Source organism: Zonotrichia albicollis, chromosome 11 (assembly GCF_047830755.1).
Source record: "Zonotrichia albicollis isolate bZonAlb1 chromosome 11, bZonAlb1.hap1, whole genome shotgun sequence".
In the NCBI taxonomy this organism is placed as follows: Eukaryota; Metazoa; Chordata; class Aves; order Passeriformes; family Passerellidae; genus Zonotrichia; species Zonotrichia albicollis.
The window spans coordinates 480,493-503,186 of NC_133829.1; the positions used below are offsets into that span (position 1 = coordinate 480,493).

Genomic DNA, 22,694 nt, shown 5'->3' on the forward strand with positions numbered 1-22,694 from the left:
CACCCAATGTCCCGCCTCTTGTCCCGCCCCCTGGCCGCGGCTCGGCCCGTTTCGGCTCCGTTCGGCCGCGCTCGGCTCGGCTCGGCTCGGCGCGGTTGGGTTCCGCTGTGTCCCGCCCGTCCCGGTTCGGCCCGGCGCGGTTCCGCCATGGGCTGGCCCGTGCTGCTGAGCGCGGCCGCGCTGCTGGCCGCCGCCGCCGCCTGGGAGCCCTCGGCCGAAGGTACAGGGGCACCGGGAGGGCAGGAGGCGGCTTGGCACGGCCCGGCCCGGCTCGGCTCGGCTCGGTTCGGGCCGGCCCCCGGTGCAGCAGAGCCGTGGCGGTGCCGCTGACGGGCCCGTTCTCTCCCGCAGAGGAGCAGCTGTTCAAGGCCTGGATGCTGCAGGTGAGCTCGGGGCCGGGCCGGGCCGGGCCGGGCCGGGCCGGGTTCGGGGCCCTGACGTGCCGGTTCCCCGCAGAACGAGCGGCGCTACGGCCCCGAGGAGTACCCGCGGCGGCTGCGCATCTTCCTGAGCAACAAACGGCGCGTGGAGGAGCACAACGCCGGCAACCACAGCTTCCAGAGTAGGAGCCCGAGCCCCGAGCCCGCCCGGCCGCGGCCGGCCCTGGGCAGCACCCATCGCTGAGCACAGTGTCCCCTTTTCCTCCCTCTAGTGGGCCTCAACCAGTTCTCGGACCTGACCTTCGCGGAGTTCAAAAAGCTCTACCTGTGGAGTGAGCCGCAGGTAAATGCTGGCTGGGCAGGGAAGGAGGGGGTCCAGTGCACCTGTGAGAGGGTTCTGTAGCGATCTGTACCCTTGTGAGGGGGTTCTGCATGACCCACACCTGCTGCTGGGCCAGCACCCCTCGCTGTGCTGCCTGCAGTCTGCTGTGATCAGGTCACATCCTGTGCTACCAGCACTGGGCAAGAGCCAGATGAACCCTGTTCCCCACCTTCATGGCTTTTAGTGCCTTGCCCCTGACTCCAGCCCAGCTGTCTGTTCTGCTGGCAGCTCCCTGCGCAGCCGGGGCACTGCAGCCATGGCTGTAGGTGTGCAGGCTGGCAGTGCTCCCTGCTGCAGTGGCCAGGGTGTGGGCTGGTCACCAGCCCTCACCCGGGCAGGGTGGCTGTCGTGGCCCACTGGCCTGGCGGCTCACCACAGCCCTCCTGCCCCACCTGCAGAACTGCTCAGCCACCAAGGGGAACCTCCTGCGCAGCTCTGGGCCGCATCCCGACTCCATTGACTGGAGGAAGAAGGGGAATTTCGTGACACCCGTGAAAAACCAGGTGAGGGGTGTGTGACACGGCCGGAGGGGGCTGCTGGCTGCGGGCAGGCGCCGTGCCCGAGGAGCAGGGCTGGGTGCCTGTGCCATGGGAGCTCCTCCAGAGCTGTGCCATGCCTGGGGCTGAGCCGAAGGCCAGGCCCAGCTGCCAGCACGGAGTGGAGGCTCTGCACTGCTGCCATGTCCCCCTGCCTGTGTTTTGGGGAGCCTGGTGAGCCTGCAGCACCTCCTGGAGCAGTTCCTCTCCTGTTCCTCGTGTAGGGTCCCTGCGGGAGCTGCTGGACCTTTTCCACCACGGGCTGTTTGGAGTCTGCTATTGCCATTGCCACGGGAAAGCTGCTCTCTCTGGTGAGAGGTGTTCAGAGCCCTTTGGGGAGCAGGATGTGTCAGAGGGGCTGGAGGCTGCTGGGAGAGGTGTGGGGACAGAAGCTGTGCCTGGCCCTGCCTGCCGGCCTCACTGCAGGCAGCACATTGGGACATGTTGGTTTTTCAGCTCCGGGAGGATTTATATTCCTGAAGAACTAGAAAGACAGTAGCCACTTACACAACTTAGCAGAATAACTGAGGGCTGGGTGTGTTAAAAACAAACCTGACCTTTGGAAAACATCTCAGCCAGTGCTTCTGGGGCATGGATTCCTGGCAGGCGTGAGGAGGAATGCCTCTGGCAGCCAGGGCACCCCAGGCTGCTGCTCCAGGTCTTCCTTGTCTGCCTCCCTGGGACATGGAGCCATTTCCAGGGACTCCCAGGGGTAAAGCAGTGCTGGTGGTGGTTACAGCCAGCTGCACGGATAAACCAGCTCTCAGTTCCTGCTGTGCAGTTGCTTTTTGAGTCACTGACTCTGAGCACAGGTGTGGGACAATCACTGACTCAAAACTCTCAAGCACTGACTCCAAACCCTTCTCTGCAGGCAGAGCAGCAGTTGGTTGATTGCGCCCAGGCCTTCAACAACCACGGCTGCAGTGGGTAAGTCACAGAGGGTCAGAAAGAGCAGAAATTGGAGAATCTTATATCCTGTGATGGACAGCCTTCCTCCAGATCTAGGGTCAGGCTCCTTCCACATTACAGCATGGCTTTTGTCTTCCCACAGCTGCAATGTGTCAGGGGAAGCAACTTTGGATTTGGTTGCTTGTTTTAATTTCACCCTCTGTAGAGGTTACGATGTTTCACTAAATCTCCAGCATTTCCCAACCTCTGCTGTTCCTCTTTTGTTGGTTTTTTATCTGAGGTTTTTTCACACAGCAGCTGTAGGCTGGGCTCTGATGGGCTCTGGGACAGCAAGGGGACTTCTGGCTGTTCTGCCCTGAGTCACGCGTGTCTCGTGGCACCCTGAAGAACCCACAGAAACTTTAACTTCCTCTTTGGGAAGTACCTCCTGGCCTTGCCAGAGAAGGCAGAGAGTAGAGCTCTCTGACTGCTTCTGTTTTCTGTGAGATAAGCTGCCCTGGAGGGACGCTCAGAGCTGAGCAAAGCCACTCTTGGTGCTTTTTATCTCTCTTGTGACTCCTCCTTGGGCGTTTCCACATCAGCACTTCTGATCATCTCTCTTTTCTTCCCTCCTGAGATGTGCTTCTGGAAGGTGGCCAGGGAAGGGAGCAGCTGCTTGCTGGAGCTGTGGGTGTCTCAATGTCCCCCAGCCAGGCTGGGCAGAGGGCACCAAAAAACACCTTTCATTTAGTATGTGAGGCTAGTGCTGTGTGGGCCAGCTGGTGGCACACCCTCAGGGCTCCTGGTGCTCTCCAGGGATCTGGCAGCTGGAGAATGACCATGCCAGGCAGCCCAGGCAGGGAGATGCTGCAGGCACGGACACTGCCCCTCCCTGGCTGGTGAGAGTGGGCTGCACAGTGGGGAATGTCGACGGCTTTGCTCTGCAGAGGCTGCAGCATTACTGAGTTCATCGTTACTAATTAGCTGTTAGCATCCTAACGGAGCTGTGTTGTCTCGCAGGGGCCTGCCCAGCCAAGCCTTCGAGTACATCCTGTACAACAAGGGGCTCATGGGGGAGGACAGCTACCCCTACCGGGCCAAGGTACTGCAGCACAGCCCCGGCCACCACCGTGGGGGCACAGCAGGGCTGGCACAGCCCCCACAGCCCCAGCCACCACCGTGGGGGCACAGCAGGGCTGGCACAGCCCCCACAGCGCCTCTCTGTCCCCACAGAACGGCACCTGCAAGTTCCAGCCCGAGAAAGCCATCGCCTTTGTCAAGGATGTGATCAATATCACACAGGTGAGGCCCCGAGGGCTGAGATTCCAGACTGCCAGGGCTGTGCCAAGGGGAGGTGCTGGGGTGCCCAAGGTGTGCTGGGCTCACAGCTGCAGCCTGTGTGCTCCTGGGGAGAGAGAGCTGCTGGGCACACTCCTGCTGTCCTGCACACCTTTTGGAAGTGGCACCAAGGAGGTGCTGGTGCCAAAACGCAGGCCCTGGGTTCCTGCCTGCTTCCCTGGGGTGCCCCTCCAGGCTGGCACAGAGTCCTGGTTCTCCTGTTACAGCTCAGTGCTGGATTCCTTGTCCTGCAGGACAGCTGGGTTATCCATCCCCCGTGGCCTGGCCAGCACAGCCAGGAGATGATGAGGATGATGAGATGATGACCCGGATCCTCTCTTGCAGTATGACGAGGACGGCATGGTGGAAGCTGTGGGGAAGCACAACCCAGTGAGCTTTGCCTTTGAGGTGACGAGTGACTTCATGCACTACAGGAAAGGAGTGTATTCCAAGTGAGTGTGTGCCCCTCGTTTGGTGAGGTGAGGGCAAGGGGAGCAGGTAGGGCTGGATTCACGTGCATCCCTGTTTATCCTGCTGCGTGCAGGAACACTGCACTGCGTTCTCACACTTCTTTTCAGTAGGAAATAGAAAAAAAAGAGTAAACAGAGCCTTGATGTACTGGTTCCTGAGGGGATGAGGGTGCAGCACAGGGAGGAGGGCTGCAGGCTAGGAACCTGTCCAGCCTGGAGACCAGGTTGTGGTGGAATGAAGGTCAGTGAGTCAGGCAGCTCAGGGCACTCTGCAGCTCCCCATGGGGCTGGGGCTGTCCCAGCAGGGGAAAGTGTGTGTTTGGAGAAACAGAAAAGTATTTGGGAGTAATGAACCCTCGGTCATGCAGAACTGCAGCGAAAGTGCAAGGGAGAGGCTGAGGCTGGGGATCTGCACCAGGGAGCTCTCAGGAAGGAGCAGGTGGTGATTCCAGAGGCTTTGCTGGGCCAAGAGCCAGTGATGCCACAGGTCAGTGCCAGCCCTGGGCAGGTGTGAGCTGTGAGGGCAGGGACTTGGTCAGAGGAACACGCCAGCAGCAGTTATCCTGTGGATTTACAGTCTGAGGTGGATTTGAAGTCAGAGTGCATGGAATAATTGATGCTCCAGTGCTTTCAGCACAGAGCAGCTGTTAACAGATCAAAAAAAAAGAAATTCTGAGGTGGATTATTGATCTTTTCCTGTGATGCAGTTTGAAAATGTTTAAAAATAGATGCTCTTGAGATGGGACTATGTAGCATGAGCTGTCTTGTTTCACACCACAGGCAGCAGCTTTCAGCAAGTGCAGTTTAAAGGTTGAAAATTTAGAGGAAACACATATTTAGACCCAAGAACTCATCGTTCCTGTGCAAAACATGAAGCAGTGCCCTTGAATTTCAGGGCAGTACAAATGAGCACTGGGAGGCACTAAGAGCTGCTGGTTCCAGTTGGGAAAGTTCCTTTACCCTGTAGCTCATCTTGGTGGGCCACGAGCTCAAAAGTGCATGGATCCCCTAACTCCACATATGGCTGGTAGTTTCAGAGTGGAGAAACAAAGCAGTGTCTCCTTTCTGTGCCTGCCCTCGCTCCTCTGCAGAGCTGGGAGTCAGAGCATCCCCAGCTGTGTTTGCAGTGTGGTCAGCACTGCTGCTTGAGCAGTCCCTGGCTAATTGCAGGCTGCTGCTCAGAGCACCCCGTGTTGTCTCCCTGCAGCCCCCGCTGCGAGCACACCCCTGACAAGGTGAACCACGCCGTGCTGGCCGTGGGCTATGGGGAGGAGGATGGCACTCCCTACTGGATCGTCAAGAACTCCTGGGGCCGCCTGTGGGGCATGCAGGGGTAAGGCTGCCTGGGGCTGCCCCCTCTGCGCTGTGCCTGTGCCTGGGCACACACCCTGCCTGCTGGGGTGGCACCCACCCTCAGCCCTGCAGTGAGCTCTGGCAGCTGGGAGGGTGTGGGCAATGGTGCCAGGCTGGGCGGTGGCACGGCTCACCAAGCCTGGCCTGGGCTCCCTGCCCAGCACAGTCTTGGCCCAGTGGAGCTGCTGAGGTGCCCAGGGCACAGCCAGCCTGGCAGAGCTGCTGGTTCCCTGGCTTCTCCCTGCTGGTCACACAGCCACTGAGAACAGCTTGTGCCAGGAGTGAGATCCCAACCTCACAAACGTTCCCAGCTTCACAAGTGGGATTCTTGGGAGTGAGATGTAAATTCTGGTTTGTTCAGGGTGTAAGGGGCAGGGGATGGCATTGCCTGGAGAGCTGAGGGGGAAGGGATCTCACAGCCTGTCCAGTGCCACCCCTGCCGTGGTGGGGACACCTCCCACTGCCCTGGGTACTCCAGCCCCACCCAACCTGGCCAGGGAGCAGGGGCAGCCACAGCTGCCATGGGCACCTGTGCCAGGGCCTGCCCACGCTCACCTGCCACAGGAGGGAACGCTCACTCACAGCCATTTCTGTCTCTTTCAGGTATTTCCTTATCGAGCGAGGCAAGAACATGTGTGGGCTGGCTGCCTGTGCCTCCTACCCCGTTCCTCGGGTGTAGCAGGGCACAGGCTGGCCCAGGACACGGGGCTGCAGTGCCTGACGTGCTCCAGGGCTGAGGCTGGTACCAGAGGGGCAGAACTGGTGCCAGGCCTGCCTGCTGGCGGTGTCACTGCTGGGGGTGTCACCTGCAGGCAGCCTGGCCCTCACACACAGCAGCCAGGTTCTCCTGCAGCAGCAGCCCGAGCTGAGCCTGCCCTGTCCCTGCCAGGTTCCCTCCTCCTGCCGTGCTCAGGTGTGCCCAGGTGTGCCTCCATCCACCCCGGGGGCAGCAGGGCCCGCCTGGGTGCAGGGAACTCCCACAGGAACCGACTGAGGGCACACAGAGCTCCCCCAGCCCCTCGGTGGCTTTCCTGCAATCACCAGGTGTAAATTGTAGCGATTTTAAAATTTTCCTTGAAGGCAATTTCCCTGTTCATTATAGGAAGGATGAATGAGTGCTGTGATTTGTGCACTTTTACCAATTTTGATGAAATGCTTGCTATATTTTGTATTAAAAACCAGGGTATTTTGATGCACATAGAGAAGAAACGGGTGATTTTTTTTTAACCCATCAGCGAAGACCGCAGAACCTCGGTGCCGAGGAAATGAAGCCGCGTGTGAGCAGGGGCACGTCTGTGTTGTTTCACAATGAAATCTGTCACTGACAATAAAGCTGCCTCGTCACCCGAGCGCTGTGCTGTGAGCTCTGAGCTGGGGGCTGAGGGGCTCCGGCCTCCCGGAGCGGGCCAAGGCCGTGCGGGGCGCCGAGCGGGTCCGAGCCGGGAGGGAGCGGGCCCGGCCTGAGGGCGGCGCCGCCATTTCCGGAAACACTTCCATTTCCGCCGCATGCTTCCCGTCGCCGTGCGTCACTTCCGTCCCGTCGCCTCCGGCCAATGGGGAGCGGGGGCGGTTTTGGCGGCGAATGCGAAGCGCGGGCGGGAGGCTGCGGCGGGCGCCCCCTGGCGGCGGGGCGGTGCCGCGATGGCGGCCGTGCCGCAGAACAACCTGCGGGAGCAGCTGCAGCGGCACTCGGCCCGCGGGGCCCTGCGCGCCGCGCCGCCGCCGGCGCGGGACCGCCCGCCGTGAGTACCGGGGCCGCGGGGCGGGGCGGGGCGGCCGCCGCCGCGGCTGGGGAGTCACCGGGGCTCCTTCCTCTCCTTGCAGGGGCTTCACCTTCAAGAAGGCGCCGCGGGGCCTCGGCGCCGCCGCCGTGCTGAGGGACAAGGACGTGAACATCTCGCTGGCCCTGCCCGCCTCGGCTCCGCCGCACGCCAAGGCGCCGCCGCGGGGCTGTGTTCCGGCCTCCCCCGCGGCTCCCGCGGCCAGGCCGGCCAGCGCCGCTCCCGCCGGGAAAGCCGGCTCCGCTCCCGCCGGGAAGGCCGGCTCCGCTCCCGGCCCCGGCTCCGCTGCGGGCCCCGTTATCAGCTTCGGCGATGAGTGGGATGACATCGATGACTTCGACCTGTCGGGAATCGAAAAGAAGTTCTGTCGGCCGCCGCTGGTGTCCCCCAAGGGGCTGCGAGCCCCCGTTAAGGAGCCCCCGCGGCCCGGCCCCAGCCCGGCCCCGCGCGGCTCTCCCGGGACCCCGGGGCCCAGCGGCGGCGGGGAGGCAGCGGCGGAGGCCGAGCCGCGGCCCTGCTCGCAGAGCTCCGTGATCTGCCTGGAGGACTCGGCTGCGGGGCCCGGCTGCGGGGACCTGGATGCTGCTGAGCCCCGCCGGGATGCGGGCAGCGCCGGGGCGCGCCCAGGTAAGGGCTGTGCGCGGGTACCGGGCTGGGTGTGCGGGTACCGGGCTGGAGGAACGGCTGGGTGTGCAGGTACCGGGCTGGGTGTGCGGGTACCGGGCTGGGTGTGCGGGTACCGGGCTGGAGGAGCAGCTGGGTGTGCGGGTACCGGGCTGGGTGTGCGGTACCGGGCTGGGTGTTCGGGTACCGGGCTGGAGGAGCAGCTGGGTGTGCGGGTACCGGGCTGGGTGTGCGGGTACCGGGCTGGGTGTGCGGTACCGGGCTGGGTGTTCGGGTATCGGGCTGGAGGAGCAGCTGGGTGTGCAGGTACCGGGCTGGGTGTGCAGGTACCGGGCTGGGTGTGCAGGTACCGGGCTGGAGGAGCAGCTGGGTGTGCACCCCGGGGCTTGGCTTGCCGTGGCTGCTCAGGAGTCACGGGTTGCTCCGTGCTCGGCTCTGGCAAGGAGCCCCGATTCGCTTCTGGGTACCCCCAGTCTGGAAGCGGGACAGCGTCCTGCCGGTGCAGGAGCAGCAGCTGCTCTTGTGCTGCAGTTACAAGATTTATGGCATTCCTGAAATTATCGATAACCTATAGGGATGCTATGGAGAGAAAAACACTCAGAAAATTCATGCAGGAGAGACCTGAACAGACCTGAATGCAACAAACCAGAAAAAGTGATTGCTCTCCATTTTTAGCACAAGCATAAACATCACAAAAAAACTCCAACTCTCAGTTATGATCACAAAATTCCTGCCTGTCATTGCTTTGGCAGCTCTGTCCCACAGAACTGCTTTATTTTAGATTCCTTACCTCCTGTGTTTTGAAACTTTGGACCTTTATTTGGGAAATTAACATGTTTATGCAACTGAAAACATCAAAGAATGTTCCGGGATGCTGCCCTTACACTGAGTGGTGAAAACATTTGTGAACTGTATTTCTGTTTTTAATATTTTGTTGTCTTTTCCTTTCTCGTTGAAATTAATTTCAATAAGTTAATGATATTGACCTCTCTTTGTAGGGTTTGTCTTTTAAGACACAATACATGTACATTTACCTTCCAGTTCCAGTACAGGGATTGTGCCAGCTAATGAGTCTGCACTCTTTTAAGGCTAGGATTTCATATAATAGGAGCTTTTAATAGAAACAGGTTTTTGTAGAAAAGTATTGCAGAAAAATAGATCTCTTCAGTGTTTCACTTCTGCCAGGGACAGGTGACTGTAGGTTTATTCGTATCACTTTTCCACTTCCATGAGGGTTTGTGGGGATTTGTCTGTCTGTTTTACTGGGGAGACAAGGGAGCAGCAGGTTTTATCCTCTGGAACTCAGAAGCCGTATCCAACGAGTGTGTTGAAGCCTGGCTGCTGTTTTCCCCTCTGTCTGCGGCAGGCTGGCGCAGTGTGCAGTGTCACCCAGCAGTGTCAATGCCCTTCTCTTGCAGCTGCAGGGGGCCAGGAGCCACAGCGGGCTGGGAGCAGCTCCCCGACGCTGGATGAGGCCGCGGGGCCGTGGGCAGGCGCTGACATCGCCGAGGATGACCTGGACATCATCCCTCCCTCCCCTGAGGAGGAGGAGCTGCCGCCCTTCTCCCCCTCTGCACAGAGCACCGGGTAACCAGAGCTCACTGCTGAAACCATGTCTGGTGCAGGAGCGCGGAAATACCAAAAACAGCCCAAACTCCTGCTTGTTAGTGAGGCACAGATTGAGCTCTGTCTCTTTGCTGCTTGCCAGGTTGATGGCTGGCAGCTGCAATTAATGCTTTATCAAATACTAATTTATGACTGATAAAATTAGTTTTAGCTGGCTTTCACTTCAGAAAAAAGCAGAGTGACTTCTGTAGTGGGATGGGAGAAAATTCCACATGTTGGCACCCAGGATGAGTGATTGCTCAGCTCTTGGGTTCTGCCTGGGCCTTCAGGAATTTATCTTACCACACGCCTTAAATCCCACTGTTCTGTGGAAGTGCCTCAGTTTACAGAGATCTGTATTTTCATGGCTTTTCCTTTTGGTGTTAGCAGTGTTTTCAGAGACTCTCCCACTGGAGGAAGGTGCACACCTGGCATCTCTGAGGCCAGGCAGGAGAAAGTTCCCTCAGCACATCCTGGTGATGCCAATGCAGGAGATTCAGGTACACAAAATGCTTTGGAATTTCATATCTCTAATTTTGGGGGTAGTTTGTAACTATTTATTATCCTGTGTAATCCAAGAACATTAACAGATGGAGAATGAACATCTGTAGATGGAGAGTTGACATAAATGGTTGGATTATAGACAGATAATAAAAGACAAGGGCAAAAATATGTAGATTCATGGAGTTCCTGCACACAGAAACAGTTTCTTTGTGCACATGGACTAAAAGTATGTTGGAAGTAAATTGCTGAGACGGATTGAGTGCAGTCACTGTCCTCTGGAGGGTGGCATCCCGTGGGCACTGTTGTGATCAAAGTGCCTGTGCTGAGCTCCCTCCCCGTGGCAGGTGAGGCCGTGCCGGTGGCGCCGCAGCTGCTGGCGGTCATGGAGGCCATCTGCGAGCTGGTGGATGCCATCCCGCTGCAGGAGCTGCAGGCCCTGCGCTCTGCCCGCGCCCTGCTGCAGCACCGGGACCTCAGGTAGGCGGGAGCAGCTCCGTGTGGAGCAGGGAGCCGCCTGCAGGTGTCCCCAGCACTCTGGAGAACGAAGCTGGGAGCGCTGGCTGAGGGAGGGAACAGAATGCCCCGAAGTGCTGCAAGCGCTGGGCTCCCTGTGTGCTGCCAGAGCGAGGATCCAGCTCCACGGGCAGCCTGAGGAGCTGCCTGGCACCAGGGGCTTCTGCACCCACAGGGGATGTGCTGTGACCTGCCAGGTGTCCTCCTCAGTAATCCTGCCATGGGCATTCAGCTTGGTGCTGTCTCCCCCCTCGCTGACTGCAGGGATGGGGATTTCTCCTAATACCCCCAAACTTGTCATCTTCCAGTGGAATTATTGCTGCCACAGCCTGCTGCTCTGTCTGCTGCCTCATCTGAGGCACAATGCATGGACAAAGTATTGGGATTTGGCATTTTGCTTAGATTCTTCCTTGAGTGGGATCACTGAGCTTCTGTAAATGTTCTCAGTTCAGCAACTTGTTTTATTTCTCATTGTTGTAGTCAGACATAGTCTTTAGAGAGTACCTAAAAACATGATGTGGTTCAGGCATACTTTTAACTTCAGATTTTGCTTCTTAAGGATTTATTTTTTATATTCTACCTTGCCTGGATCTGTTCCTTGCTTTTAGGAATTGTTTTATATTGTGTCTGTAGAGATGATGTCACAGTTTTGTCATTGGTTTCTTCTGGTGGTATTTTCTCTTCCCTAAATTTGTTTGAAATCATTTTCAAACATGGTGACTCAGAACCATATGTTAAGATGTTTAATAGCAGTGAGACAAAACTGTTTAATGAATGTTGTAGAACTTGGTAAATCATTGCTTGTGACTAAATATATATTTTTTTTTCATTCTTCCTTCCCTTGCTATCTCTCCCAGGAGAAAACTGCTGGCTAATTCTGCCAGTTTGAAACAGAATGGCATCAACACCAGTGTTCCTAGAAGCTGGAAGTCTCCCATGGAGCAGAGCCCTCGTGTGTGTCCTGGTGCAGGCTCTGGCCCAAGCTGGAGCTTCAGCTCTGACAGAAACTCCCCCAAATCCACAAACCTCCCGTCGGTGCTTTCTGTTCATTCCAACAGCTCTTCTGCCAAAGCCAACCAAACCCTGGACAGCTCTTGTGCTCCAAGGCAGGGTGCTGAGGAGACGCCGTGCCCTGCAGCGCTGCCTGGTGCCAGGGCAGGTGCCAGGGCAGGTGCCAGGGAGGGAGCTTCCCTCAGGCTGAGCCTGCAGTCCTGTGACAGCAGCTGGGACAGCAGTCCTGGGCCGAGGAGCGGGGTGCAGCCCCTGACCAGCACAGCCCTGAGGGCCCAGAGCGCAGCTCCCACCGCAGGGCACAGCCTGGGCAGCGACCTGGAGCTGGATGCGTTTGACATCGACGACCTGGAGGAGGAGGACTGGGACAGCCCGGTGCCCGTGCCCGCCCCGGCGGGGCCGCCCACGCCGCTGCGCCCGCCCTGCCCGCAGGGGCCTCCTGCCCAGTCCCTCCTGTCCAAGATCATGTCCCGGGCCAAAGGGTCGGCTGTGGGCTCCACTCCTGCTGCTGCACAGCCAGCCCTCCCCATGGCAGCAAAGAACCATCCAGGTGAGCTGCACTCCTGAGGGTTGTTGGGGTTTTCCATTTTTAAATTCTTATTTATTTCTTTTTTAATCTAATACCAAGTAGCTACTACAGATCACATCCATGCCTTTTGTTTCTGTGGAAGTTTCTTTTGGTTCCTTTTTTGCAAAGTCATCTTGGGGTTTTTTTTCCTCTAAATGATGCTAAACTTGAATATTCCCTTCCTGTGCTGCTTTCAGGCTGCTGGAAGATGAGGCTGCTAAAATTGGAAATGAGGGTATTTCTATGTTTTAGTTAAATAATGATTCTGCAGCTTTTGATTCAAAGTGGTACAATGGTTTTCACTGCAAGATGTTCCAAAATGGGTTTGTAGAAGCAAACTCAGTCCCCCCAGGGCCCAGGGTTGGTCAGTGTCATTTCAGGTTAATATAGGGACAGGCTGGCAAAAGGGGAGGTAAAAATCAGAGTCAGAGAATGGTTTGGGGTGGAAGAGACCTTAAAACCCATCCAGTGCCCCCCCTGCCATGGCAGGGACACCTTCCACTATCCCAGGGTGCTCCCAGCCCTGTCCAGCCTGGCCTTGGGCACTGCCAGGGATGCAGGGGCAGCCCCAGCTGCTCTGGGCACCTGTGCCAGGGCCTGCCCACCCTCACAGGGAACAATTCCTTCTGTAACTTCATGTCATAACTTGCTCTAATTGCATTTTTTTGTCTTCCAGATCCAGTGGTTCATAACCCTGCACTGGAGCGTTTCAGGGGCATGAAATTTCCCCATTCTGCAGAAATGATGAATATATTCCACAAGAAGTTTGGATTGCACTGTTTCCGGACAAACCAGCTGGAGGCCATCAATGCTGCTCTGCTGGGGGAGGATTGTTTCATCCTCATGCCCACAGGTACAGGGTACCAACCTGCAGCTCCTTTTGCAAGCTTTGGGACAAGCTTTTCTTTTCCTCTGTGCCTTTGAGCTGCTGGAATTCTGTGACTGCAGGATTTCAGGACTATTTTTGCACTGGGGTATTTTGAGTGAGGGGATTGAATTTCTGCTTTCCTTAATAATTCACACAGTAACACTTCCTTATCCTACAGGTGTCACTCAGTGGCAGGCATTGGTCGAAATGTGTTGTTTCCGGGGGTGCTGTGAAATGGGAAATAAGGAGTAGGTGTCCATCCCTTTTCTCCATAGCCAACCCTTGCTGTGTTGTCTCATCCTCACAGGAGGTGGGAAGAGCCTGTGCTACCAGTTACCAGCCTGTGTCTCTGCCGGGGTCACCATCGTTATTTCTCCGCTCAGGTCGCTCATCATCGATCAGGTTCAGAAGCTGAAGACTTTAGATGTAAGTTCCAGCAGCTTTATTGAGTGAAGCTGCAGGTAACTGGATTAGAAATCTGAAATTTTACAGCAAATCTTGTGTCTCCCAGATATAAACTGCATAAATAGATTAGGTGGACACTGTGAACGGCACAGGAAGTTGCCTGGGAAGAGCTAAATTGGATGAACTCGAATATCTTGGCAGTGTGACCGCTGGATTTATTGCTGCTCCTGGTGTTGGGTGTTGGAGCTGTGTTTTGCAGAGCAGGGGCTGGTTCTGAGGTTTGTGATCACTGGCCTACACAGGAGCAGCCTGGCCCTGCAGTGGGAGCGAGCCCCAGGAGCTCCTGAGCTGGGGGGGTTCTGGAGGTGCTAAACATCTTTGGAAACATGATATACAGAGCAGAAATGCAGGTGCAGGAGATCACAGGATCCCAGGACGGTTTGGGTTGGAAGGGATCTTAAAGTTCACCTTGTTTCACCCCTCACCATGGGCAGGGACACATTCCCCTGGCCCAGGCTGCTCAGATGTGTGTTCCAAACGTGTGTTCCCAAGGCTGTCTGCTTAGGAAATGGTTTGTAGTGAGAGGTTGGGAGCTTCTTCATTTGGAGGTTCTGTTTTGCATGTAATAAAACTCAATATATGTGTTTATAATTTTTTTTTAATATAGATTGCTGCAACATACCTGACTGGTGACAGAACAGATGCTGATGCCTCAAAAATCTACATGCAGTTGTCAAAGAAAGACCCTGTGATAAAGCTGCTGTATGTCACCCCTGAGAAGGTCTGTACTTTATCTTCAGTTGTAAAACCATAGGGGCTAAGAGGGGGGGATGTGAGGTGCTGAAAATCTGCACTCAGAGTAGGCTTCTGGGGAAAAAATGCTAGGTTTTGGGTAACTCATTAAGAATCTATACGGATGTAGCTAATTTCAATCAGTAATTAGCCAAGAATAAGAACTGAGTATGTCTGTAAAATGTAAATTCCTACAACAAGCTCCCATGCCCAGCTGTTTCAATCTGTCTTGATGCACATTAGTGTTAATCACTGTCCTGTAGCTACTAAATCCAGACTGCTCTAATAGGGTAATACAGGAAAAATGCAGCATTGTCAGGGTGATAGGGAATTGTCAGAGCTTGCCTTGGGCTGCATTATATGCTGCCTTAAAAATATGTTATTGCACAGGAGCTTTGTAAGAGGGGGCTGGTTAGCGTGCTGATTGTGTTTCTCTCTTCAGCATTATTTTTCTCTGTTTCCTGACATAAGTAATTTCAATTTACTGCAATTTCCTCAGAATGAGGGGCCTTGGGGTGGGTGATCCCAGAACCTGGTGGGAATCCCACAGCAGCTGCTTGGTGAGAACGCAGCTGAGTGGGATCATCTCTGTGCCCTGAGCACTCAGCTGGGCAGTGCAGGGTGATTCTGCAGCGTAGGACAGCGGTTTGTGTGCTCTCAGCCAGCCCAGCTGACACTTGCAGCCCAGGTATTTTGCTTTCCATTGCCACTGGTGGCATGTCCCAGGTGTGTGCCAGCAGCCGCCTGATGTCCGCCCTGGAGAACCTCTACGACAGGAAACTCCTGGCACGTTTTGTCATTGACGAGGCCCACTGTGTCAGCCAGGTAAAGCCTCCCCTTGTTTTCAGGAATGCCAGAGGACTCAGCTGGAGGGTTGTACTGAGTTGCACTGAAATTGTGTTTTCCACGCAGTGGGGCCATGACTTCCGCCAGGACTACAAGCGGCTGAACACGCTGCGCAGGAAGTTCCGCTCCGTGCCCATGATGGCCCTGACGGCCACCGCCAACCCCCGCGTGCAGAAGGACATCCTCAACCAGCTCGAGATGCTCAAGCCACAAGTGTGAGTTGCTCCGCAGGCTTCTGGAACCCTTTGTGTGTGCCGCGGAATTTCTGAGTGGAACGCTTAGCGAAGTAAAAAAAGCCTCACAGGTCCATCTAAAATCCTTGTGTAGCTGTATCTGATGAAATGAAATTAAATTAAATGCATGCATGGAGTTTAATAGGAGGTAGATTTAAAATATTAACGTAAGAAGCAAAAAACTCACCAAGCCCCTCCTTGCATGATGAAGGAAGCTGTTTAACACAACATAGCTGTATCCAGAAGGCTAACAAGCACCATGAACTGTCACATTTCAGGTTTACAATGAGCTTCAACAGGCATAACTTGAAATATGATGTGTTGCCCAAGAAGCCAAAGAAGGTGGCGATGGATTGCTTGGAATGGATTAAAAAATATCACCCCCGTGAGTACTCAGCAGCATGGTGCCCACAGGCCTTTTCATGAACCACTTCTCAAGGCAGTAAAAGCTTTCATAATGCTGTAATAGTGATATATTTACCAGAAAAGCAAGATGGGGGTAAAGTGATGTTACTGAAAATGGGAATCAGATTTATGTGCATTCTAAAGTTGAGAATTTAAGTTAAGATGGAAAAGTCAATTGTGCTGATGCTCTTGAATGACCCTTCTGGAGCCTGCCAGAGCTTTTAGGATCATGTCTTCAGAGAATAAAGGTCACCCAATATCTTAATTGTTTAATTGCGTTGGTCTGCTTATCTGTAATTCCCCCTGAAGCTATCTTCAGAGATTCCCATCTTTCTAGGCTCACTTTGGAGTCCTGCAGCTCCTGCTGCTGGAACTGGATTACACCAAGCTCCCTCAGAGCTTCTCCCATGCTGTACCCTCAGAGAGAGCATTTCCTGGAATGCTCTAACTCTTGAATTATATAGGTTTCGTTCATGGATGCTAAATCCTGAGATTGCGAAATACTGATGAGGAAAACATTTCTTCATTCCACTTCATCAAAAGCCCAAAAAGACTGTGTAGGAAAGACTGTCGAGACTATTTGTACTGATAAAATAAGTTCTATAGTGAAGCAGTTATATCTTTACTCTTATCTTTATTCCGCTGGGGAGAGGTCGGTGTCTGCTTGGCAGGCTGAGCAGGGAAAGCAACTAAAACTGTACTGTAGTTCAGATTTCCTTTCCCATCTCTTTGCAGATGACTCTGGGATAATCTATTGCCTTTCCCGGCACGAGTGTGACACCACAGCAGCCATCCTGCAGAAGGAGGGGCTGGCTGCCCTGGCCTACCACGCCGGCCTCACCGATTCCAACAGGGATCTGGTGCAGCAGAAGTGGGTTAATCAGGAGGGATGCCAGGTGAAGAAAAAATGGGAGAAAAAGGGAAGAAAATTTGGGCACTTTTATCCCTCTTGGCCTGGGAAATAATAGGGAAGTTGTTATCACTGAATGCAGTATTGAATAGCTGATCCCAGCAGACCTGCTGGGGCACAGCTCCCACCTTCCACTGGAAATTCTGTGATTGAAAGGTTGTAGCACTGCACCGAGGTGTGCTACTCCAGCAGGGAGGACCTGAGCAGGGCAGGCTTAAGAAACAGCTCCCGGCACACTGCTGTGCAGAGCCTGGGGTTTGGGTTTTCCTGTGTCTGGAGCACAGGAGGGGAGGTTGTTGCTGTTTTGTGCTTGTTCTGCACTGTTACAGCTGAAATTCTGAGTCCTCCAGGTTTGCCAATCCAGGTCTGCTTTCCATGCAGTGCTGCAGGAGTGATTTCCCTAATGTGTGTCTAGAGCATGATGATCTCCTTCCCAGGTGATATGTGCAACAATTGCCTTTGGAATGGGCATCGACAAGCCCGACGTGCGCTACGTTATCCACGCGTCCCTTCCCAAATCCATCGAGGGCTACTACCAGGAGTCTGGCAGAGCTGGCAGGGATGGAGAGATGTCCCACTGCCTGCTCTTCTACAGCTACAGTGATGTCACCAGGCTGAGAAGGCTTATCCTGAGTGAGTTCTTCTCTGGGGACTTGGAGATGACATTACAGCATCACATTGTTGCTGGTCTCATTTTAGCCTGTGTTACTTTCCTTTTACAAATGCCATGGATAGTTCAGTATTGCAGGGAGGGAAGAACTGGGAATCCTTACCTGGATGGTTTTCATTCAGGTGCCAGGAGCAGGATTTTTGTCACTTGTACTTAATTTTAGCTAAAACCATTTTGCTTCACAGAATCGTGGAATTGTTAAGGGTGGAAAAACCTTTAATATCATCAAATCCAACTGTCAGACCAACTCCACCCCCCTGTTCCCCACTAGAACATGTCCTCAAGTGACACATCCAGATACTTTTTGAGCACTTCCAAACATACTAACTCCATTTAGGGCATCCTGTGCCAGGGCTTTGCTACCCTTTCTATGTAGAAACTGTTCTTGATATCTTATCTAAATCTCTCCTGACACAACTTGAGGCCACTTTCTCTCATGCTGTCATGCTTACCCTTCTCTTGATTTTTGTCATTCTAGCCTTATTTCCCTTCCCCAGTTCTCTAAAGCTTGAGAGATAAAATCTGTCCTACATCTGTTCTGTACTAACCCACTCATCTTTTCTTGAGCAAAGCCAATATTGCGTTTTAAACAAAGGCAGTATTGCGGGTTTTTTAAGCAAAGCCAGTTTTTATTCGCATTCCATGAAAGGGCAGAGGGGCAGCTTTAACAAACACCACTGAATTTGCTGTGTTTCAGTGGAGAAGGATGGGAACAGCCACACGAGGCAGACCCACTTCAACAACCTGTACAGCATGGTGCACTACTGCGAGAACGTGGTCGAGTGCCGCCGTGTCCAGCTGCTCGCCTACTTCGGGGAGACCAACTTCAACCCCACCTTCTGCAAAGATCACCCAGAGGTGATTTGTGACAACTGCAGTAGAAAGAAGGTAAACCCCAAAGGTTTTATTTGTAGTGGTGTAAAACTGAATTTGTATTTAGTTGCATCTGTAAGCGGTTACACGACAGGGAAGGGATCCTGATCAGTTTTGTACCTGTGGATATTGTGTCTCAGCTCTGTGTTTGAAACATTTCCTTATACAGCTGTGATTGGAACCAAATTTGATGAGGATAATGCCTATTTAGTCTCATTCTAATGTTCTAGAGCGCAGCAGGATAATTACAGGAATGCTTCCCAAATGATTTACCTTGATTGCCAGTATTTACCCAGCAATCTTGCACCTCACTCTACACAAATAACCCTGGGGGGATTATATACAGTCAGTTGGACTGGTTTTGTGTTACCACATCCAGAATCCCTGTGACTGTATCCCTGTAGGTTTCTAACTAGGAAATCACGGTTTCTTTATTTGGAACAAACTCAATTCACAGCTGAGAAAAGCTCAATCACGAAAACTGAGGTTGTCAGTAACAGCCTGCATTAGGGCAGGAACACGTAATGGCATGTCCTGATGGGGTGTGACTTGACAGGATTATAAATCACGGAATGTGACCGAGGATGTGAAGAGCATCGTGCGGTTTGTGCGCGAGCACTGCGCGCAGGCGGGGCGGATCAACGGCAGCAGGAACCCAGGCTCTGGCCGGTACACCCTCAACATGATGGTGGACATTTTCCTAGGTGAGTGTTCTCCCAGAAACTCCTCAATGACCTGGTGCACAAATCCCTGACCAGGAATCAAGAGGGTTGTGCAATGCCAGCAGGTGTTTAAAAAAAATGTGTATTTCGCAAAGTTAATTTTCCCAAGAATCTCATGGTGGTAAGTGATCCAAAATAAATGAAACTGAAGATTTAATCCATTTTAGGTTGCTATAGTGATAATATTGGTTTTCCAGTGTTTAAAGGCTTTTTTGAATGTGAATAGACTGCCTTGGGAATCTCCCACACATCTGTAAATGCGTGTACATGGGCTATGTGAGCACAAACTCATCCTATGCTTTCTGTTGCACAGGTTCAACGAGTGCCAAGATTCAGTCTGGAATATTTGGGAAGGGAGCTGCCTATTCCAGGCACAATGCTGAAAGGCTGTTCAGAAAGCTGGTCCTGGACAAGATCCTGGATGAGGATTTGTACATCACAGCTAATGACCAGGCAGTGGCCTATGTCATTCTGGGAGAGAGAGCTCAGGCTGTGCTGGATGGGTCACTCCAGGTGTGTAACTATTTCATTTCTTGAAGGCATTGTTTTAAGGAAGGTGCTGCAGTTTTCCTTTAGCATATTCCCTTGGGTAGCCTAAACACAGTTTGCCTCCAGCTGAACTAATGTCTGGTAGATGGAAGGAACAGAATCCAACACGTGTGATTCCTAGCCCAGTATTCCAGTAATAATATTGTGGGGCAAAAAGTGAGTTTGAGAGGCTTGGAGAGGTCTAAACCTTTCTCTTCTTCCCCACCCATCTAATTCCTGCTGGACAGTGGAGGAAAGTTCTGACCTCCACAGAAAGATGGCTAAGAAGAGAAAGAAGAAGAACCAGCACTCCCTTCTTTGTTTTCTACTCTATTTTTTCCTAGTCATTGATGGGATCTGATGGAATAGGCACTTCATGAAGGTCGTGGAACAGTCCCAGGTTTCTTGAAGCAACACGTTCTCTGCATTAGTGCTGTGTTTGGAGCAGGACAGAGCCCTCAGCATTACCCCAGTGACCTCTGTTTGAAGCCAGCTGGGAATTGGGCTCTTGGAGGTTTTCCTTCTCTCTAAACTCTTCCAGCCCTTTGTTGAGGAAACTGGGGTGGGGCTGAGTAACCTGTAAAAACTTATTTTAAATATGTGTGCTGGGTGAACAGCTTTTTTTGGTCCATCAGAGGATATCTCAGTTTCCTGTGCTGCTGTGTCCCTGTGTTATCAGTCAGGGTGTGCAGGAACTCCCTGGCAGCAGTTACCGATGGCTCATTTTAACAGGTGGAGTTCCACGAGACAGAGAGTGCCAGTGCCATCAGAAGGCAAAGGGCTTCCATGGCAAAGATGTCCCAGCGGGAAGAGATGGTGAAACAGTGCCTCAGTGAACTTACAGACACCTGCAAAACCCTGGGCAAAGTCTTTGACGTGCATTACTTCAATATCTTCAGTACTTCCACCCTAAAGAAAATAGCAGGTAAGGCCAGATTTCTCAGAAGTCCTTTGGGGCTTCTGCATAGAGGGGCATGGAAAGGAATTTATTTCCTTCTTTATAAAGAGGTATCTTTATAAAAAGTTATTTGTTTGACATGTCTGAGGGATACTTTTGTACTGCAGAAACCTTGTCCTCAGACGTGGAGGTGTTGCTGCAGATCGATGGTGTCACAGAAGACAAACTGGAGAAGTACGGTGCAGAAATAATTAAAGTGATGGATAAGTACTCAGAATGCTCCATCCCAGGTGTGCTTTGTACCTCAACATGTACTTCTGTTCAGTGCCTTTCTCTCCTCCTCTAGCAGATGGTTGATTCAAAAGTTCCCATGATTTAATCACAAATAACTAATTTTTACAGTTCAATAATTCCAAAAGGGAGCAATCACTTTCGGGACACACCAAAGTCTTTCTGCCTTCCCACTAGAGATAAATTCAGGTGTGGGGCAGTGCAGAGGAGGTGAGGAACGGCCAGGACAGATGTTCTGACGCCAGCAGAGTGTCCTGACTGGCCTGGGTGCTCCCTGACCGAGTTGGTTTTCCCTCCCTGCCTGTGTAGAAGATGCCGCCTGCCCGGGCGGGGACGCGGCCACGGGGAGCACGGGCTCGCTGGGGAGCGATGGGGAAGCAGAGGATGCAGGCACGACCTCCAGCTATTTTGGCAATAACACAAACCAGAGGAGGAAGAGGAAGCGGGCGCCCACCTCCAGGGACACCAAGAGGAAAAGGACGGCTGGTGGTGGCAGCCAGCAGTTCCACCCCAGAGGGTACGTGCCTGGGGTCGCTTCTCTCTGCAGCAGTTATCCCACTGCACGGGCTTAAATAATGCTGTTAAAACTATCCAGGTGCCTGGTCAGAGCTGCTCCGCTGTGCTTTTCTGCATGTTTGCTTTTTAAAGCTGGTGAGGAAGGATATTTAACAGCTGTCCTCACACTTGACTGCTGCAGGCTGAGCAGGGAACACTCCATTTCAGTGTTCTGCCATAGCCAGCATTAGCAGGCTCACCAGGTTCCTTGCTTGAAATCACAAACAGGTCTTAAAACTTTGAACATTTGATGGAATATTTGAACTTCAGCCCCTTGTTAATTCAGATTCTCCTTCTGATTGTATCATGCAAAGCAACACCTGCATCTGCTGTTGGTTGGTCTTGAGCTTCTCAGGCAGATCTCCCACTTCCCAAGGATTTCCCCTTCCCTTCCCCAATTCTCATCATTCTGCTGCCTGGTTTTTGTAGCAAATGGTTTTCCCAGCCCAGCAGGTTTTGTCCCATCCTTGGAACTTTCCCATCTACTGGAATATCTGTCATTAACTCTGCTGCCTCAGAAGTGTCGCTTGCTGTTGCTGCTCACCCTTGGGTACATCCCAGAGCAATAGCTGTATTGTTTGCATTTCAGAGGTCGTTTTGCAGCCATGTGTGTAAAAAAAAAAGAAAAATCACAAAATGAGTGTGTAGTCTTCCAGAAAATGCAGTGGTGGTGCCTGTGTGAGCGCAGGCTGGTGCAGGGGCCAGGGCAGGTGCCACAGGTGTCTCACACACACCTTCTCTGATTTTTGCAGTGGCTACAGCAGGTACAGAAGGACCAAGAAGCTGCCGAGTTCAAAGGCTCCAGCCTCCTCCGGTGCCAGCTCCGGGTCCTACAGCGTTGGTGGCACACAGGGAGCTGCTGGGAAGCTGGCCATGATGGCACTGCCCAAACCCAAATCCAGGAGCTTCCTTCAGCCTTCGTATTCCATATTTTAGCTGAGAAATGCAATTACAGGATGAATTTCCTGAAGATGGAATTACTGTTTATTAAATTTTTGTTTAGTTTGCTGCTGCTGAACCTTTTGGGACTTGTGTATTTGTCAAGTACAAAAGCTCACATTAAATAAGTATTTTTTAACTTGTCAGTTTATTTGGGCCTTTCTGCTTGTGAGTGGTTCTAGAAACTCTCCCCTGTTGGTGACTCCTGCCTGTGCTGCTGCTGTACAGCCCCCTCAGGGACATGATCATGACCCCACATTCTGGGGGCTGCATGTCCCCAAGGCTGTGGCTGCCTCTGTCCTCACTTGCTCCTGTCTCAGTGCTCCGGAGCTGGGCTGCCCCTCTGGAAAGAACAGGTTGGGAAGGAGAAAGGTAATGAATGTTTTTACGTTATCTATTTGATTCCCCACATCCTGGAACTGGGAGTGTCTAACCCTGCCCTGGGTGTGCGTTTTTTCAGTTACTGCTTTCTTTTCTAGCCAAGACCTTGTCGGTGCCGTGGTGCAGGGCGCGGGCCTGCCCCTGGCCGGGCACGGCGGTGTGGGTGTGAGGGTGGCTGTGCCCCGGGCAGGGCAGGGCAGGACGGGCCGTCCCCTGCGTGCCTGGAGCCCAGCATTGCATCCGCTCTGCCTGGGCACCGAGTCCGCACGCCTGGGCTTGGGAGGGACCTTAAAGCTCATCCCTGCCACGGGCAGGGACACCTTCCACCACCCCAGGCTGCTCCCAGCCCCAGTGTGCAACCTGGCCTTGGGCACTGCCAGGGCTCCAGGGGCAGCCCCAGCTGCTCTGGGCACCTGTGCCAGGGC

At 53.5% G+C, this 22,694-nt stretch overlaps 2 protein-coding genes across 3 annotated transcripts; both read left to right on the forward strand.

The window, feature by feature from the left end:
• Positions 1-8: 8 nt before the first annotated feature.
• On the forward strand, positions 9-6,696 carry CTSH (cathepsin H). Its single transcript, XM_074549063.1, has 12 exons — positions 9-220; positions 352-383; positions 457-562; positions 653-723; positions 1,161-1,265; positions 1,523-1,609; positions 2,170-2,225; positions 3,207-3,288; positions 3,420-3,488; positions 3,870-3,976; positions 5,202-5,327; positions 5,951-6,696. The coding sequence occupies exons 1-12, from the start codon at positions 148-150 to the stop codon at positions 6,024-6,026; spliced, it is 990 nt and encodes a 329-aa protein (XP_074405164.1). The 5' UTR covers positions 9-147; the 3' UTR covers positions 6,027-6,696.
• A 174-nt stretch (positions 6,697-6,870) lies between these two features.
• On the forward strand, positions 6,871-22,039 carry BLM (BLM RecQ like helicase). 2 transcript variants are annotated; one of them, XM_074549044.1, is made up of 21 exons: positions 6,871-7,089; positions 7,172-7,755; positions 9,171-9,339; positions 9,745-9,857; positions 10,206-10,338; positions 11,232-11,935; positions 12,630-12,806; positions 13,129-13,247; positions 13,894-14,007; positions 14,745-14,843; positions 14,931-15,079; positions 15,376-15,482; positions 16,238-16,398; positions 16,850-17,045; positions 17,780-17,970; positions 18,512-18,659; positions 18,991-19,190; positions 19,938-20,130; positions 20,271-20,393; positions 20,704-20,911; positions 21,702-22,039. In XM_074549044.1, exons 1-21 carry the CDS (start codon positions 6,989-6,991, stop codon positions 21,883-21,885), a joined length of 4,173 nt encoding a protein of 1,390 aa, XP_074405145.1. In that variant the 5' UTR covers positions 6,871-6,988; the 3' UTR covers positions 21,886-22,039. The 2 variants fall into 2 exon arrangements, with proteins under 2 accessions (XP_074405145.1, XP_074405146.1); XM_074549045.1 differs by having other exon boundaries at positions 9,748-9,857.
• Positions 22,040-22,694: the final 655 nt, after the last annotated feature.

Coding starts and splice junctions, on each gene's coding strand:
- CTSH (XM_074549063.1), top strand. CDS start 148: ATGGGCTGGCCCGTGCTGCTGAGCGCGGCCGCGCTGCTGGCCGCCGCC. Junction 724..1,160: donor ACCTGTGGAGTGAGCCGCAG/GTAAATGCTGGC, acceptor CCCCACCTGCAG/AACTGCTCAGCCACCAAGGG. Junction 1,610..2,169: donor CGGGAAAGCTGCTCTCTCTG/GTGAGAGGTGTT, acceptor CCTTCTCTGCAG/GCAGAGCAGCAGTTGGTTGA.
- BLM (XM_074549044.1), top strand. CDS start 6,989: ATGGCGGCCGTGCCGCAGAACAACCTGCGGGAGCAGCTGCAGCGGCAC. Junction 13,248..13,893: donor AGAAGCTGAAGACTTTAGAT/GTAAGTTCCAGC, acceptor TTTTTAATATAG/ATTGCTGCAACATACCTGAC. Junction 15,483..16,237: donor GATTAAAAAATATCACCCCC/GTGAGTACTCAG, acceptor ATCTCTTTGCAG/ATGACTCTGGGATAATCTAT.